The sequence below is a fragment of the Acanthochromis polyacanthus genome, chromosome 4 (genome assembly GCF_021347895.1).
Source record: "Acanthochromis polyacanthus isolate Apoly-LR-REF ecotype Palm Island chromosome 4, KAUST_Apoly_ChrSc, whole genome shotgun sequence".
Classification (NCBI taxonomy): domain Eukaryota; kingdom Metazoa; phylum Chordata; class Actinopteri; family Pomacentridae; genus Acanthochromis; species Acanthochromis polyacanthus.
In genome coordinates, this window is record NC_067116.1 from 8,673,667 (window position 1) to 8,692,948 (window position 19,282).

At 39.4% G+C, this 19,282-nt stretch overlaps 1 protein-coding gene across 12 annotated transcripts in view; it reads left to right on the plus strand.

Moving 5' to 3' along the window:
• Positions 1–19,282, plus strand: part of LOC110965388 (epidermal growth factor receptor substrate 15-like 1) — a 58,122-nt gene that overhangs the window by 12,163 nt on the left and 26,677 nt on the right. Inside the window, exons 13-22 of one of the 12 annotated variants that reach the window (XM_022214412.2) lie at positions 1,789–1,874; positions 3,943–3,975; positions 5,541–5,613; positions 5,883–6,044; positions 7,191–7,388; positions 9,308–9,487; positions 10,468–10,573; positions 10,831–10,881; positions 12,975–13,114; positions 15,127–15,190. In XM_022214412.2, the coding sequence (XP_022070104.2) occupies positions 1,789–1,874; positions 3,943–3,975; positions 5,541–5,613; positions 5,883–6,044; positions 7,191–7,388; positions 9,308–9,487; positions 10,468–10,573; positions 10,831–10,881; positions 12,975–13,114; positions 15,127–15,190 (1,093 nt within the window). The remainder of the gene's footprint in view (positions 1–1,788; positions 1,875–3,942; positions 3,976–5,540; positions 5,614–5,882; positions 6,045–7,190; positions 7,389–9,307; positions 9,488–10,467; positions 10,574–10,830; positions 10,882–12,974; positions 13,115–15,126; positions 15,191–19,282) is intronic. The other 11 variants (XM_022214413.2, XM_022214414.2, XM_022214421.2 and 8 more) reach the window with 11 other exon arrangements.

The following is a 19,282-nucleotide window of genomic DNA, read 5'->3' on the forward strand; positions in this document are numbered from 1 at the left end:
GGGAAATCTTTTTGTATCCAAATCCGGCTTTAAACTTCTCCACAACAGTATCTGGGACCTGCCTGGTGTGTTCCTTGGTCTTCATGATGCTCTCTGCACTTTAAACAGAACCCTGAGACTATCACAGAGCAGGTGCATTTATACGGAGACTTGATTACACACAGGTGGATTCTATTTATCATCATCAGTCATTTAGGACAACATTGGATCATTCAGAGATCCTCACTGAACTTCTGGAGTGAGTTTGCTGCACTGAAAGTAAAGGGGCCGAATAATATTGCACACCCCACTTTTCAGTTTTTTTTATTTGTTAAAAAAGTCTAAAATATCCAATAAATTTCATTCCACTTCATGATTGTGTCCCAATTGTTGTTGATTCTTGACAAAAAAATTAAAATTTTATATCTTTATGTTTGAAGCCTGAAATGTGGCGAAAGGTTGAAAAGTTCAAGGGGGCCAAATACTTTCACAAGGCACTGTATGTGTTAATGAGAATATTAATCAGAAATGTGGCCACCCAAAAGTTTTATCTTATTGCACCAAAAATTCTGTGTGTTCATTTTCGTGAATGTCTCAACAAGTGTAACACACTTTTGCAAAGCCCGGAATAAATAGAGCCTATCCACCAACCTTCATAGGCTCATTATTCAAAGACATTTACTGCTTAATGTTGTTCTTCTCGTATTTTAACTGTTTTGCTGCTGATGTTTCTACCTTTCCCCTCTTCCTCTTCTCTCAGGCTATATTGTTCAAGTTGTGGGTAGGTAACTTAGACATACAGTCTACCTTTAAATGCTTTCAGTGGGTGGCTCACTGCGAGAAAGCATGCAAGATTTTTCTCTTCATTTCAATGAAGTGCAGTGACAGTGTCTCACTGTCAACTGCCTGATGATGGAGGGAAGATTCAAAATCACTGAAACATCTGTTCTTTGAGAATCAGGATTCTTTGGAAATGCATATTTTGAAACAGCAGCTGCTGTTCTGTTTTAGCAATTACTTGTCACCTTGGAATATGTCAAGAAGTTTAATCAAGGGTGTTTTTTTTTTAAATCTTTTTGTACGCTGTTTTTTTTTCCATGTAATGCAAACACACTCTTGTGATACATGTGTATGAGATCTGCCTTTTCTCTACTTTTCATTCATTGTCTATGTAAGCAGCTGTGTAATACATTCTGGTAATATTGCATTGCATTCTGGCTGCAACAGCCAACCAGTGAAGTGTTCATCAAATCAGGTGCCCCTAGTGTTTGTGTGGTTACAAGAGGTATGAAGCCTGTGTTTTGTTTCTTGTTAGACAGCAGCTGTACGTTATCTAGGGTGGTAGGGCTTTGTCGTACAAACATCCAGCATCCAGTTTTAGGTAGCGGCACAATCTCTTACTTTCTTAAATGCATCAATGCACACGTACCATCAGACTAGCATCATCAACAAAAGCTAGTTGACAAATGCTGGAAATTTGTTGAGAACCACCTTCGAATGTTCTCAGCTCATACAACAAATATATCTTGAATCTTTCCTATCTTTGGCAGTTTGTCAGTGGTCGTGATACTCCCCCATTTGTTGGTAAATGACCCAGGCCTTACCTACTGATTAAACCTCTGTGCTGCTCCTCCTTCTGAACACTGGTTTCTCTCCTATTCCCTCTTTACCTCTTTCTCCTGGCCTGATCTGTCATGGCTCATTTGGTGCCATTTCATCATCCTACTTCCTTCAACAAATAAAGTTTTCTTTGCCAACCTGTCTTCCTTATTTTTCTCTTCTCTTTCTACCTGCTGTCCCTTTCTACAGGACAGCTCTAGTTCAGTGGGTTCAGGAGAGTTTACGGGCATCAAAGAGTTGGATGACATCAGCCAGGAGATAGCCCAACTGCAGAGGTAAGAAACGACATCACAGTCCACATCTATAAATGACAAGAAGGTTAAAACACAAATTTAAGTTTGATACATAAAATTAAACAAACTGTTGCATAAGTATTTCTCTCGTTGTCATTTTTATTTTATAGCACATCATTTAACCCAGACATAATGCAGTAATACCAGCAGCGTTAGTGTAGCCATTTGTAGATTGTTCTAATAGCAGTCATTTACAGGATCCAGCTTGGAATTTATGTTTAGTTTTGTTGTTAAGTCACTATGTGTAAGATGAAGACACTTTGTGATGTCCTGTGTGAAAGCTTTTACTTTTGCTCAACCTATCACTTGTAACATTGGCTCATCACTAGTCCATGTCATCATCCACATTCAGGCTTTGATCACTGCCTGCATTCACATTAAAACACAGACCACATCACGTCTTGACCAGCACGAGCCTGATTACATGATATTATTTAATATTATAAGATAAACTTCAGTAGATAAATCTGAAATATTTTTTTCTCTCCAAGTGTACTACTCCTAGAGATAAATGAGGACCAAATGAAATAGTACAAATATAGTTCACTGATTACAGAAGAACAACGCACATCACTACATTTTTAAAATTTAAATGGTAAAGTGCTTTTTCAATACCTGCACATCATGCCAACATTAGCTTGGTCGAAGATAAGTGCCCCCATGTTCCCGTATATACATTCATTAAGTGTGCAGGTCTTCATGGGAAAAAATAATGTCTGGTTGGGTGAATAACTGGAGGGCACGAAGTACGGTTGTGCCTGAAGAGTCTTACATTTTGGGCAAGATAATCTTCCCTTGTAAGTCACATCTTTACTTTTTAACTCCAAAAATATATTTGCCACAGTCAAAATAATAATTGCAATTACAATTCTCACTTTTGCAAAGTAACTGAATCCTGAGAGTTTGAAATTTTGTTCTGTTATAATCTCACAGACTTCCTCTCCTACCACCTACACTGAAGCTCATTGTAGACACATGCATCATTTAATCTGACCATCTCCGCTTCGTGTATGAAGCTGAGATTCATGAATGAGCACTCTGGTCACTTTCCAGTTGTGGAAATCATCTCACAAGGTCAGGCATAGAAACACTTCTGTATTATTTTCAACACAGCACAGGTCTAAACCACATGCACTTATATTAACTTCTAGTCAAGTCAAGCTCTTAATGTCCCCATGGTGGTAGGAAAAGATGCAGACTTCACTTTTTACATCTGTTCCAGTTGTTCTTTCACTCCCTGGTACCTCTTGATCATCTTGGTACTTACTGTCAGCTGCCCTTTTCTGCTCCTTGTCAACCACCACCATGTCAGATTGGTTGGCCAGCATCTGCTTGCTGCTCTGGAACTTGAAATCTCACAGGATCTTAGCTCTCTTGTTTTGAACTCCTTCTCATCTTGTGTTACATCAAGACACAGGGATTGCTAACCCATACTCAGCACAGATGTTCCTGTACACTTCCCAGCCACTTGATTGTGGCTATTAGTATGCCCTTTCCCAGCTTGCATCTTACACCCTGCTACTATATGCTGGACAGTGGTAGTCCCCTGCCTCTATTGCTCTGGTACTCAGGGCCTGTTTTTGTGCTGTTATGACCAGAGTCTGTGGCATTTTGTAGCCACTGGTAGGATTTCTTGATGTCAGCCACTCTTCCTCCTTATATAGCATGTTATAGTTTGATTGAAAAAGGAAATCTGATGGAATCATTGTTTACTGGCTCTCCAGCAATACACTTCACGTGAATAGCTACCTTGCTTTCCCTAGGGTTATGATCCATCCATCCATCCATCCATCCATCCATCCATCCATCCATCCATCCATCCATCCATCCATCCATCCATCCATCCATCCATCCATCCATCCATCCATCCATCCATCCATCCATCCATCCATCCATCCATCCATCCATCCATCCATCCATCCATCCATCCATCCATCCATCCATCCATCCATCCATCCATCCATCCATCCATCCATCCATCCATCCCTTCTTTGATGTATTATTTTATCAAGTTTTGTTTGTTCACCACTTATTCTTCATGCTGCGTCAGCACTCTTGCCTTTACCCAGTGGAATACTCTCAGGTAAACACACCAGCTACTGAATTTCCATGGGCTGGCATTCTGTCAAATTTACTGTGACACACACAGAATGAATACTGTGTCTGCTCACTACTTTTCACTGGTAGTATCAGTGTCAGATAGATCAGTGGGTTCACATACTTTGAAAAATACCTAATTATTATTTGTTAGAATTATGGAATATTCCATTATTCTTTACCCATTGGTCATGGCGCATGCAGACTGTATGTCAACACACTGTGATAACATTTTGCACACACATTTGTCTGTTTAGAGATAAGGGTCACTGCATTTAGTACAAATTTGTATACAAAGTTATTTCTCCTATTATTAATCACAGCATAGACAGTCCTCTTCTAAGCAGCAGGTGTCACTGCTGGGAAAAACACAATCGACGCTGCTGGAATAGCAATAGAAGAATTATTGTAAAGTAAATATGTCATTAAAACACAAACACAATGGTAGTTTTTCCACGGTTTTAGGCATAATGTTTCATCGTTTCCACTTGTTGCTGCAATCTCCCTCTAAGAGATCTATGCTGTCTAAAAATCAGTTTTCTCCTCGAATAATAGCTTGTAGACATGCCTGTAAGAATGGATATGCTCACAGCCTTGTGCTTCCAGCTTGTACATATGTCAAGCCTACATCATGGATGACAGTTAAGAAAATACTGGAGCTGTGCAATGCATAGGGGTGACAATGGCAAGCACAGACTAAGCTTGATGCAGTTTTAATATGTATCTAGTAAATAGTTTGTTTTAGATGATCAGATATCTTTACCAGGCAGCTTCGCTGCAACATGTCAATATAGCCTCCTGAGAATGGAGAGATCTTTTTTTCCCATTTGGGTGAGTCTTATCAGGAAGTTATTATGTTTGTGTAAAGATTTCATTCACAACTTCACAAGGGGTCAAGGGTCAGGTAGGATCCAAGTTACATAAATCTTCCAAAGAAAGTGTGTATGCGACACTGCACAGTTGTCCTCATACCCTCTGTTTTTGTGACTGCGTGGACTTTGATCATGTAGAAGCAAGATCTGTGAACTCACCCAAAAACGGCAATTTTTTTGCAGAAAGTAAAAATAAGCAGATGATTTATTTTCTCTGGTTCACACACAAATCTAAGAACAGAGACAAGTAAAAACATGTTTCTTTAGTTGTTTTTTTTTTAAAGAAGTGTACCCTCTTTTGAAAGGATATACACATTGCATTTATTATAAGTCTTTGCAGTTCAATTCTGACATAATATAATATGCAACCAAATACTATTTATTTATTTATTTATGTATTTAAAATCATAAATACATAAATAAAATATATAACAATAAATAAATTATTTTTAACACGCTCATTTATTTTTTTTTATTAGAGTTGAGAATGGCTCATGTTTTCCATATCTGTGACATTGTGGATTTGATAGAATCTCAGTCCAGTGTCTTGTTACTCTGATATGTCCGTGTGTCTACACAGCAGGGGTTGGTTAATTATTTAATTCCTGTTCTGTTTTAATTATTTTCTTTGTGTGTTTTTGTGCACTTTTGTCTGTAAATGCTTCCTGATATGTGTCAGGGAGAAGTATACTCTTGAGCAGGACATCAGGGAGACGGAGGAAGCCATCAGACATAAGAGTATCGAGGTACAGGTGAGGACAAATTGTTTATTGATCAGTTAGTACCACTGTGAAAACATGGATTTGCTTTATTTCCGTTAATTTATTAAGATTGATCTGCTTTTAGAATGTTTGGATCTGTAAACTTTGCTTCCCGCTCGGCATATCTTTACGCAAAGCCAGTGGGTGCAGGGTATACTGTATGTAGTGCATTAAAGAGCTCGGCTTGATCTAACACCAAACTAGGAATGTGGTTTTTGATAGCCGTTCATATGTTATTTTCGTTCATGGTCATTCATCAGGAGATGCAGAACGACCTTGACAGAGAGACAACCAGTCTGCAGGAGCTTGACGCTCAGAAACAAGATGCTCAGGACCGCCTGGAGGAGATGGACCAGCAGAAACATAAATTAGAAGACATGCTGAATGAAGTCCGGATGAAGTGCCAGGAGGAGTCCCAGATGGTGAGGAGTAGAGGAGGAACTGGAAAATGTAGAGGAAACTGAAAACAAGGCACAGGTTTACATCCCAGACATGCATTGCTGTAGCTGTCCGTGTTTTTTGGTTGGTTTTTTTGCAATTTTGCAATTCTGTTTCACTCAAGTACAAAAATTAATAATAGGCAAATGAAATATTGCCAAAGAGAAGAAAGCAAAGTATCTTTATTCAGTTCAATTTTTCGATTCAATTTTATTTATATAGTGCCAGTTACAGTCAAATTGTCTCAAGACGCTTTACAGAACCCATATGCCTGACCCCCAGAGCAAGCCCAAAGGCGACAGTGGCAAGGAAAACACCCTTTTAACAGGGAAAAAAACCTTGAGCACAACCCGGCTCTTTATGTGGGGGGACCCATCTGCCTGCTGACCGGGCGGGTTGAGAGGGACAGAAGAGGTAGAGAGGGGGAGGGGAACAGGGACCATAAAACACACAATTTGATACATGCATAAGACAGACGATACATACAAAGTACAAGCTAACATTAAAACTGATTTATAGTTTACTGATATGATGTACAGCTCTGGCAATAAATATACTACACATATAGCTGGCAGGAAGCTCAAAAATATGTAGAAGAGCGTATCAAGTAAAGTGAGGGTGATACATAGTAGATTGGTGGAAATGGGCAGCTGGAAGCAGTCGGCAGGAGGAAGGTCAGCAGCAGCATCCCACAGTGGACATGATGGACACTAGACCAGTTGGTGGAACAGTGACCACAGACTTGAAGCATCAGCTCTGGGACCAGGGACACTCAGAGAAAGAACTCAAGGAGAAACAGAGTTAGTGTAATGCAATAGCAGTATATATATTCACTATAAAGGTAGATAGAGAAGGGCTCAGAGCATCTAGAGAGGTCCCCCAGCAGCCTAGGCCTATAGCAGCATAACTGGGGCAAAACTAAGAGACGTCCAAGAGGACGCCAGATGTGCCAATGAACCCTCCAGCCTACCTCCTCAGGATCACCCGAGTTAGCCCTAAATATAAGCCTTCTCCATCAGGTGGCAGCATAGTTACCAGTTATCGCAATGCTGAATGGATTTTAATGACCATTGTTGCTTGGCTGGTGTTAACTTGTGACCCAACCTCATTTTGTACTCTTTTGTTTTCAGATCTCAACCCTCCAGAGTCAGATCCACTCCCAGGAGTCAGACTTGCAGTGCCAGGAAGAAGAGCTGAGCCGGGCAAAGGCTGACCTTGGCCGGTTGCAACAGGAGGAAAATCAGCTGGAGCAGAGCTTGGCTGCTGGCAAGATCCAACTAGAGACCATCATCAAGTCTTTGAAGGCCACCCAGGATGAGATCAACCAGGTAGAGCATAGGTCCTGTTTGTGTGGGTCTGAAAACTGTCAATAGGAGGCGCCACTGCACTAAATAACCCATCCATCCATTATCTATACACCACTTAATCCTCATTAGAGTTGTTGGGGGCTGGAGTCTATCTCAGCTGACTTAGGGTGAAGGTAGGGGACACCTTGGACAGGTTCCCAGTCTATCACAGGGATACATACAGAGACAAACAATCACACTCAGATTCAAACCGATGGACAATTTAGAATCATCAGTTAACCTCAGCATGTTTTTGACTGTGACATGAAGCTGGAGAATTCGGACAAAACCCACGCATGCACAGGGAGAACATGGAACCTCCACTGTGTAATCTCCTTCTTTATTACCCCAGTAGTTATCTGGTTTTCCTATACCACTAGACGGAGCACAACGTGTGTGTGTGTGTTAGTCTAAGCTGCTGTGGTGTGTCATCTGTTTCCTCACAGCTACCCCTTGCACATACACCACTTAACACCTGCAACATGCATACACAGCTTGGCTTGACACAGATGATTTGTAATTGTATATGGTGTGGTCTTCATCCTCCCTTAATAAAATCCATTTTGGTGAGCCCTAAAAATATGTTCTTTTGAATGTACTTAGTGTCAGATCAACTGTTGCAAAAAAAAAATTGTATTTTCGTTTTTTATGGAGAGCTGCTGCTATGGTCAACTTTAAATAGTGTCATGTAAAACTGTGTCCAATAGTGACACACTTTCATGGTAAAAAGTATGAGACCATCTGACAGGCACTTCTAAAATGACTTCTTCTGCCTAATGCATATGTACACTTATCCTCAGGATATTCAAATATTTTAGAACATGTTCAACCCCCCAAACATATTGGTTTACTTGCCTTACTTGTGCTATCATGAATACCTGCTATTCATAATAGCACAAAAACATTTTTTTTTTAAAAACTATGAATCGGCATCTTCTCTATTCAGACACTCTCAGATGAGGTCTAGGACAAAGACCCAGTACCAAATGTCATATGAATCTGAAAATTGTGTCTAGTTCATGCAGAGAGATGTTTGTTTTCTGGACCTGGGAAGATGTGATATGGATGTTTTTTTCATAAAGAGAGTAAAAGTTTCATAGGTCTAAAACATTTAGTGGTATCTACTAGTTAATCTAAGATGGATATTATTAAGATTGAACTGGTCTTGTTGTCTGATTGGAGACAGTGTGGAAAAATCGCATTACATAAATAAACAAAAGTTTTGATTCGGAGTGAGAGTTGAAACTGGAACTAGAATGTCTCACACCCTTTCACAGCAATATGTGGATCAAAAATTTTGAATCAATTGCTGTGTTATATTGTTGGTATCGTAAGTGTCTCCTTAAGTTTCTCCTAAACCAGTAAAGTCAAAATTGAGAGTTCGCTTTGTATTTTCAGAGATCAGGAAGAGTAGTTGCTGCATAATAGATTAGTCAGTGAAAAGAAGCAAAATGTAATTTAGGTCAGCCCTGCAGTCCACAGTCATCCAGTAAGTGCAGCGCCGCAGATGAACACAAACAACACTGTGCAAGTTTTGGGCCCTAAAAATTAAGTGGAGTCTCTTGCAAAACGTATTATAATGAATACTTTACAGCTATGAACGAACTTGGAGGAAAAAAAAATTAAAAAGCCGGATCAACTGTAGGTGAGCACCCTTTGCCTTTTTAACAGTGCCAGTTCGTCTCAGTACACTTGCAAACATACTTCCAAGGTACTAGGAAGGGAGGCTTTTCAAACATACTGAAGAATGTCTAGACTTTTATTGCACAGTTGTTATGAAGCTGATTTTCACACAGGGATCTGATGAGTTTAAGGGGCTGTCGTTAGCTGTCATACCCATCTTACATCATTGAAAATGTCCGGAAAAGTTGTTTGTAACCGTTTGTGTGTGTATCCTACAGGCTCGAAGCAAATTGTCCCAGATTCAGGACAGTCAGCAAGAAGTGTCTAAAAGCATTGAACAGTACAACAGCACCTTAAATGGAACTCATGGAGGCAGTATGACCAACCTGGCTGACATGAGTGAGGGTTTCAGTGACAGAGAGAATGGAGGATTCCCAGCCATGGTGAGAGCAGCACAGGTCAGAATCTCTATCATATTATACCTCTGCTTTTCCTCCCACTGGCAACATAATTGAATGCTGGACTAAAGCTCCTTACGTACATGTTTTTAACAGGTTACAATGCTTTAATATTTGAAAAAATCAGCTCTGTTTCTCTCCAATGTTTATCACATTTTTTTATCCTCCTTGTTTTCCTTTTTGTCCAGACATGATGCAAACCTAGACAAGGCATTACCAGTGCTTCGCAAACTGCAGCATGCCAATCCTCTAGCTGTCATTTTTGTCACTGAACAAAAAATGAATAGTTTCTTTCTGTTTTCTTCATGCTTGCAGTTCTTCAGAGATCCTACACCCATCATAACCTACTATTTTCATAACTTAATTCCATTGACTTAGTCCATCTCATATCAGGAAGACCACTATTATTTTATTTCAGGATGTCCATCCCAAAGAGGTTACATATACTTCATCATTCGTACAAACACACACATTACATTTGTTATATATTTTAGTACTTTCTATATCTGCCTTTATTTTTGATGACAGATTCCATCCTGGAGGATTGTTCCACAAATTTCTGGAGATGTTCTGTCACTTTTCAAAGACAGTTTATTTATTTCAGCTACTCTTTGCTGGATGGGTTTTGTTGCTCTGCCTTTCTCTTTGCAATACCCTAATGGTGTTCTGTTGCATTCAAGTCAGGCTTGCATGATACATCTTGCCATCATGAAGGTTATGATGTTCAGTTGTTTTTTTTGTGTGTTTTTTTTAACTAATGCATTAATTCCACTGTATGATAATATTAGAGGATTCGCTTTGGGATTTTGATGGCTGCACTCATTTTTTATGTGATGTCATTAGGATTTCTATAGAATAAAGAGAGTAAACATTTCTTTTTCTGTTTTCGTGTGTGGATGTCAATTGGAAATCTTAATTCAATCCATTAAATAGTATAATCTTCCTCTCTCTGTTTGTCTTTGTTTTTCTCCATTCTACAGGAAGATCCATTCAAAGTAAAGCCATCAGTGTTCAACAGCCAGCCACAGGAGCTTCACACTGACCCCTTCCACTCTGAAGACCCCTTCAAAACAGACCCATTCAAAGGTGGTCTCCCCCCTTTTACTTTGTTTGTCCCCCTTTATGCACTAGTGCCCTTCCTCAGAATAGCTCATAACCTTTCTCTGTCATCCGTTTATTCTGCTGCTTTCTTCGTCATCCATTCATATTTCTCCTCTCCTCGCCTCTCCTTTATAACCTTTTGTTTTTCAGCTGAGCTGCTCTCTGACTGTCTTTTATGTCTTCCTCTTTTGATTCCTTTCCTCCTACTTTTACCTCATTTTCCTGCTTAATTTCTCTTGTAGGTGACCCTTTTCAAAATGACCCTTTTGCAAAGCAGCAGCCAACATCCACAGGTATTTACTTGAGGAATTTTTTGACAGATTTAATTTAGCAAAACAACAAAATACTTACATTTAAACTGAATAATTGATATCAGGCTGTTCATTCACTGGGGTTAAGTAAAGTAAATGTATAGAGAAAACGTATTCTCATCAGAACCAACAATGTGCATGTATTACAAGCTTACAGAACTGTATTCACAAAAGGAAATCAGTTATAATGGTCAAATCTACTCCATGAGGACAAATGTGGCCCTGCGAGCACAGGGCTGTGACAAGCGCTCGCCCCAACTTTTGCACACACTCACAACTACTTCACGCTCACTCATCAAGTTGACTTTTGAGACTTAGGAGGCACGACAGTGGCTGATCTCACCACTCTTTTGATTGGTCACCTTCAACTACCACAGTCTCTAGAATGTCTCCAACCCTCTGACAGTGCTAGGAGAAGTACTCAGATCTGGTACTTAAAATAGAATTACAGTACCATAGTGCAAGAAATTCCCTGTTGCAAGTAAAAGTCCTGCATATAAATGTTTACTTGAGGAAAATTATTGGTATCATCATCAAAGTATACTTAAATACTAAAACTGAATTTCAGAATGAAATACTATAAGCAATTGTGAACAAACGTTTGCACAAATAGAAATACTGTTTATCTTGCCAGTTTTAAGTTTCCAATGGCTCTGAAAGCTCTTAATTTTTTTTTATGATGGAATCATTAAAATGCATGCATCGTTGTCACAAAATACAACCACACATTTTGGTTTGTAGAATTATTATAGATCTTTTTTTGGGGGGGGATATATATATGCGCTGTATATAAGCAACGTGAGTGAAGTTACTGACAAAACATTATTTCTGATGCCCTTTAACGTTAAATCACTTTTTCTCTTGTACATTATTTTCTTTGCCATGAAGTCAGGACTCGTACGAACCAAAATAGAAACCAGAGATTCATTTCGCAGATGTAAAACATGTTATTTTTGACAGAGTTGCATTTTAAATATATAATGGTCACAAATAGTCCAACACTAATGTTCCTCCATAACACACACAGTGAGTTGCTGTTACAGCCTGTGTCACTATGTTATAATATTTTCTGACAAAACTATGAGTGACATGGCATCATGATGTTTGCTGAAGACAAACAGTAATGTTAATCTTTTAAACTGAATGAACCCTCTCCCCTCTGCAATCACATCGTTCCTCCTTAAATGCGCCTCAACACACAGCTGACGGAGCGATGAACGATCGTTCTGTACTCTCAAATATTTTGTACACTTTCCTTATTTCTCCAGTCACTTACTGGCTTTTACGCTGTTAGCTAACGCTATGCTAGGTTTGCATAACTACAGCAATGCTATTGCTAACATAAACAGACAGGGAGTAACTTCAGCTAGGCAAGCACAACTTTAGCAATACAGCGTAAATGAAAAGCATGACCGACGCAACGAAGCAGGCGTCACTCGTCGTGACACATGGCAAAGACAGTTAAAGTGAAACAGGAGACTGGTTGACTTATTGTTAACGTTGTTAAAAACATACCTGTCAGCTCAGCCCACTCCTGTAATGTTGCCTGGCAGTAGTTCCTCCTGTACGTTACTGAGAAGACAGCGGTGAGGACTGAGGATTGAATGGAGTCAGAGCACCATGTGTTGGACAAAAAGACATCATTCTTCGCGACTCCGAAATTTTCACAGCATTTACTGTTTTATGACAAATTAAGAATATATCGGCATTTAATCAGGAAAACTCTGGCAGATGATGATTATTTTGAAAAGGGATATAATCAACCGATTTTGTTGGATGACTGATGAATCGGTCGGGCCCTACTTATGTTTTCTGCAGAACACAGCACATAGACAGTTTGTTAAAATTTTAGAGCATGTTGAAGACAACTGTTGTCTGACTGGTCGGGCCTGAAAATACCAGAGAAAAGGTAAATTAAACTTGAGATGTCAATTCTAAGCAGTGCCCAAGTGCATGTTATCTCTTTCCTAGGCAAAAATTGGCCATTTAATATTGTTGAGCATTCCTTGGTTTGGTTGTTTTGTAAACACTACAGTGCAAGTTTCAGTAGCTAAAGTTGTCCATTATTTCTGCAGCAGACCCATTTGGAGGAGACCCATTCAAAGAGACTGATCCATTCAAGGCTTCATCAGAAGATTTCTTCAAAAAGACCACAAAAATGGATCCCTTCTCCACACCAGACCCCTTTAGCAAAAGTGCAACTTTACCTTCCAAGGTACTTACACACACAGCCTAGTGACAAATTAAAATGAAAACCAACAAAGTATCATTGTATAGTGGTGGGCCACTATGTGCCTTCATGTCTCTGAAATTCTATTAGAAGGATGAACACCATTCTCAAAAAGATGGTCTTTGTTTTGGTGTTTTGATGATGGTGGGACAGAGGGCTGTCTACCATGTTGGTCTAAAATCTCCCATTGGTGTTCAACTGGGTTAAGATGTGTTGGCAGCAAAGGCCATAATAGATGATTCACATTCCAATCATACCATCTGATCTCACCACTCTGTGGATGGGGGAACTGTCCTCCTGGGAGAGACCACTACCATCAGGACAAAAATAGTGTATGCAAAGCGGTAATCAAAGCAATTGGGGGATATTTTAAAGAATTCACGCTATAAAACACTCTGATTTAACACTTTTTGTTTGACTTTATGTTCTTTTATACAGTTACACTGCATCTTTAGCCTCTTTAGTACTTAGTAGAGCACTCTTTTGCTGTTATGACCTTCTGCAAATGTGATTCATAGTCAGACACCAGGTTCTGATCGTGTTCCTGACAAATCTTTACCAATGGGCAATAGCCTCCAGCTCTATAGTATTCTTGAGTTTGAGTGCTGCAATATGGCTTCTTCAACTCCCACCAAATTTTTTCTGTGGGATTGAAGTCAGGCAACTATGATGGCCACTCTAGTATCTTCCACGACTTTTTCTGAAGTCAAGCCTTACTGGATTTTGAGGTATGCTTGTGGTCATTGTCCTGTTGGAAAGTCCAGTGACACCCAAGCTTCAGCTTCTTCATGGACGGCATGACATTTTCTCCGAGGATTTACTGATAATGGACTTAATCCATCTTGCCTTCCGAACGCTGCAGGTTTCCACTGCCAGAAGATGGAAAGCAACCCAAGGCATCACCGAGCCACCACCATGCTTCACTGTAGGCAGGGTGTTCTTTTCAGTGTATATGTCTTGCTGCAGGTCTTTTGCAGTCATTTCAGGGTTTTTGGCCAAGTGATTCCTTAGACATCTGATGGCAGCTGTTGCTAGCTTCCTCTTTCTGCCACGTCCAGGTAGTACAGCCTCTGTTCCTTTATCTGTGAGCTTTTGAACTATGCGTCCAACAGTATCTGTAGAAGCCTTCAGTGCCTTTACTATCTTACTATACTTTCTGTATCCTTTTCCTTGTCTGTGCAAGGCAATGATCTCTGCTCTAAACTTTTGGGGCAATTCCCTTAACTGAAACGTATTTCTAACATGCAGTCAAGCGTCACTGTGAACAAACCCCAAGCCAGTCCAGGTATTTGTGTTTTATTTGTGTTTTATCACACATCTAATGCCACCATTGAAGCCTTTGATTGGTGATGTCAGGTGTGCTTGAGACAACTCCTGATTTGCAAAGGAGTGCTCTTATGTGGGATTCTTTTCAGGGTTTGAATAATTTTGAAACAGCAGTAGTCATTAAAAATGGCATTTTGTCTTGAATGTAGAGAAACCACTTGTAATACTGGCTGTCTTGAGCTATTTCAATTGTTGTTGATCAAAAACAGCTGGAAGTTTGTACATTTTGCCAATAAGCCTAATTTGCAATGGGGGTTGAATAATTTTGAATGCAACTGTAGTTCAGATGTCTTCAGCATATCTACAGTGTAGAAAATAATTAAAATACATAAAAAGATTGAATGAGAAGGTGTGTTCAAACTTTTGATTGGAACTGTATGTGTAATAAGTCTATATTAGAATTTTTTTATATGTAGTCTTCAAGAGCCCCTATTGTGCTTTATGAGTGTGCCATTTTCTACTGTGCGTTGTATAATTTCTTCTTTGTGCAAGTAAAAGATCTGCAAATGTTAAAAGCCCAAAGCCCATGCCAAAAGGAGTTATTTTCTCACACAAAAAACAGAAATGTGGACATTTTCTGATAATGTGAAGAAGAAAACTCTAATCTGAGTTTGAGTGGGACTTGATCTGGGTTGCTGTTAACAGTGTATTTCTTTCTATGCTTCCTACAGCAAGCCAGTCACTTCACAAGCAGTGACCCATTTTCCTCAAGCCACCCGAAACCCAAAGGACCAGGTATGATTCATTGCCACAATTTTGCAGGATTAAAAATTTGAAGGCTTGCACAATGATTCGACACATTTTTCAAATGTCCGCAGACATTGGTTCCTTCTTTACAACTGCAACACATTTTTACAGTATTTCCCCAACACTTTTTCAGAATTTGAAGTTTGCCATTTTTTCCCCATTACAGTAGTATCCTGCCCATTGCTGGGAGCGAGTCAACCACACAGTGCAGGGAACAAAGCATCTCGTTTTTACTGGGCGCCGCTGTGATTGGTTGAGCAGTCTGTCGATCCTATGTAATCATAGCACAAACATTTTTAAATCAAGATCTGGTTACCTTAACTTTATTGTATTATATAACTGTACATTTTTTTGGCAATTTTTTAAAATGAAACCTGTAAAGTACAATTTTTTATGAAATATCTCATTTTTTCTGTTTTTTTTTTGCTAAAATTATCAGTTCAAGGACTGTTGTAAAATTGGAAATGCAATGATTGTCTTAAAATTTGTTGCTCTAAATGGTGTAATTTTGAATATTCAAAAAAAAAAAAGAAACATGTCTTTCAAAGCCAGCAGCAGGTTTGGGAGATGGGAGGGCTAAAACCTGGAAATATACACACAATGGGAGAAAACCAATACCAAACTTAAAACTCTGAAAATGTGTTGGGGTAACACTAAAAACAGTGATGAAGATGTGTAGGGTCAATCATGTGAATAAATCAGTCTCCATTAACCAATCTTGTGAAGAATCAGGTCACCAAATTAAATTGAAAGAAAATCAGTCTCATGAACGATGTTGCACTGTCAATATGAGTCTCTGATTAATAGTTAAATAACTACAAACAAAATTACCATATCAGTAGTAAATTTTAAGTATTTTGGATTTCTGGGCAGAGCAAAGGTAGTGTCTACAGATACGTACCCGTAGCCTGTGGCCTACGGATACGGCACTTTACCTTACCATAAATATTAATGAGACGCACATGAATATTAATGAGCCGGCTGATGAACGCGCTTTGTGATTGGCTGGTAATCCGACGTACATAAATATTAATGAGCCGGTTTGGTAATCCGAGTGATGAAGGCGCTTCCGTGATTCGAGGTGAATCTGCGTGCCGAGCCTGTCATGTCAGTCATCTGTTGTTCTCTTTTCTCTCATGCATAATGTCTTATAAATATCATTATCTGACTTTTTCACGGACAGCGATTTGGGGGTTGAAATCAGCACTACTATTAAAAATAGCAAAACTTTTTATTCACGTGACCCTGTTCTAATAAAGCACAAACAGCAAACAAAACAAATGGCGGAACTAACAGCCAGCAAACTACAAGTATTTTTTTTACCTTCAAAAGCAGCAACAGACTATTACATATTAACAACCTGAACAAAACCCTGACGTATTTTCTACGTCTGTCAACACAGACACTGCACGTCAGTCACTTTAATGTTAGCGGACTCTGTTGAATGGCTAAGTTACATAACCACAAACAAATCTCACAATATCCCAGTAAATCGAGTTTGTGTTTTTTTTTTTTTTAATTCATGCCGAATTAAAGAGCTGCTCCTCACCATTCACGAGTGTTTGTTTCATATTCGACATCCTTAACTTTATCTTGTAAATTAGCGTCCGAAATTAAATGGGAACATTTGCAATGGAGTTCGTCAGCCGCTTCCACCACTGAACGCGGTAAACTAATTAATAGGAACTGGACTTCAAACAATTTAGACACGGCGTCTAAAAGCGTAAAAACTGCAATGTCTAAAGTGTGAGAGGAGACGGTGTATTTTTGGTTAAATTATACAATGTTCGCCGTCAAAGTCATTCATATAAACTGCCTGTAATGTGCAGCAAATAGTAGTTAACCGGCGCCAGCTCTTCAGTGACCTTAACGGGTCCGTACCTCTAGTACAGATGCTACAGGTACGGGTCCGTACCTGTAGCATTAATCCAAGCAAAAGCAGAGTCTACAATATGTACAGTATGATCATTCCCTCCAGAATTTCGCGGGCATTTGTCAAGATTGTTGCGGCTGAAATTGCCTGAATTCGCAGCAGCTTTTCTAAAAAATTGCGATAAAAGTTGCGATGTTTTAAGCTTATTTGTTGTGATGAAACTGCGGGAGATGGTGACAATTGCTAAAAAGCTGCATTTTTTTCTAGCTTGTAGAACATGTTCCAACACTGAAATTGACAATATTTATTCCGAAATTAATTATTAACCGTTCCAACCATTTACATAAAAATTGGCACACCATGGTGAGAAATTAGCAGCAGCCAGATACTGGTTTAACATGACGTGGTTGGTAGATTTGTGGCACAAAATGATATTTTACTATTGAATGAATCATATTAGGACATATCTGTCAATGGCTTAAAAAGTTAATTTCACTTCCTGGCACACACCTGTTCACACACACGCTCACAGCTTGTCACATCAATTAACAAGAACAGCACTGAGAGAGCACAGTCCTCTACCAAGACTGTTCATTACCTGACCCTGTGCTCAACACAGGTGTGTGTTATGCCTGTTTACATACCGAATCGCGTGACCTAAATATGTAGCAGTGACATATGTAGTGACGGGAATTGATGGGACTCAGAAACACCCCCACAATTTAATCAACTGTTCCTTGTATCATTACCGATGCGTCCACAGTGGTGAATTTGTAGTAGGATCGCAATGATGTGATCGACAGCAGGCCGCTGAGCTAGTGTTCACTTGTTGCCATGGTTACCATGCTGCTATCAGATGCAGTGCCGCTATCTCAATGGGAAATCCCTAACAAATTCGTGAATCCAAACTTTAAGCTGCCTCCCTGCCGAAGTCTATTCATTTGGTCCTTGTGTCATTTCTGACTGACCCTGAAAATTTCATTTAAATCCTTTAGTCTGTTTTTGAGTAATGTTGCGAACATAGGAAGGACTCACATACACCGATCGTCACATAACTCCGCCGTGTACCTTGGTAGAATAAATAACCTAATTTACCTTCATTCTTTCAGAGCTCTAATGGATCTGAATGCAACAGTTTCCATCATCGTGATTCGTCTGTTGTCCGCTCATTTCAGCCGTTCTAATATGTTTTGTGATTTAAAAAAAGTGATATCAATGAATGATTTTTTTCTCTTTTTTTTGTATTCCACCACAATATTGCACGGGTGTAAAACAGTTTAGCTGCGCTTTGGTGAAGAACATCAGGGAATTAATTGTTTATCACGGTCTTCGGCAGTATTTTTTGTTGGTAAATTGGAGAGATTAGTATCACACATGTCTGCATCTTCAAACCATAAACAAGGAAGTGAATTCGGTGAGGTATGTGTGTTACGCTTGTGGTGGCGACTGCTATGATTGGTGGAATTCGTGGGAGGCGGGCCAAAATTGCGGCATAGTTGCGGTGATTGGACAAAATTGCAAAGCCACGCAAAATTCGTGGAGATTGGTTGATTTCGCGTGAATTTGTGCGATCACAACATCGCGAATTCCTGGAGGGCCTGTATAATGTAGCTAAATGTACATAGCTAAAAAGCCAAAGTGTGTGTGTGTGTGTGTGTGTGTGTGTCTCAGTGAGTGTGCATGCTTGGAGGAGCTGTGTCTGTCCAAGCTTTATGCAAGACTTTTAAAACTTTGTTTTAGTTTTGTAATACATTTTTTTGATATCAAGCTGTTAAACACTGAGTTTCAACCTTTCGAAACCTTTTTGTAGTTCTGAAATAATACTCATGCCATGGCTTAATCCTTTTATGTCTGTTGTCAGAGAGTGCATGGTGCCGTTTTCAGCAACTGTTTGTTCTGTAGCACAAAATAAACCTCTTTTCATTTTCAAGAAAAGCTTTATTTTATTCATTCCAGGATATTAATGAAGTTCATGCAAACATATGTGCGCTATGGGTCAGCTTGAACGCCTCACTAATTGGAGAAACTTGAGCCTGTCAACACACTCTGACCACTGTTTCCTCAGACAGTTAATCAACCAACCATGTTGATTTGCCTTTTAAAAGCAATGGCTGGAGACCAAAGGTGTTTGCCTACTTAGTGCTACAAGTGAACTTGCCCGCTCAGATTTTGTTATCTCGATACTACTTCAAATACGTCTTGATAAT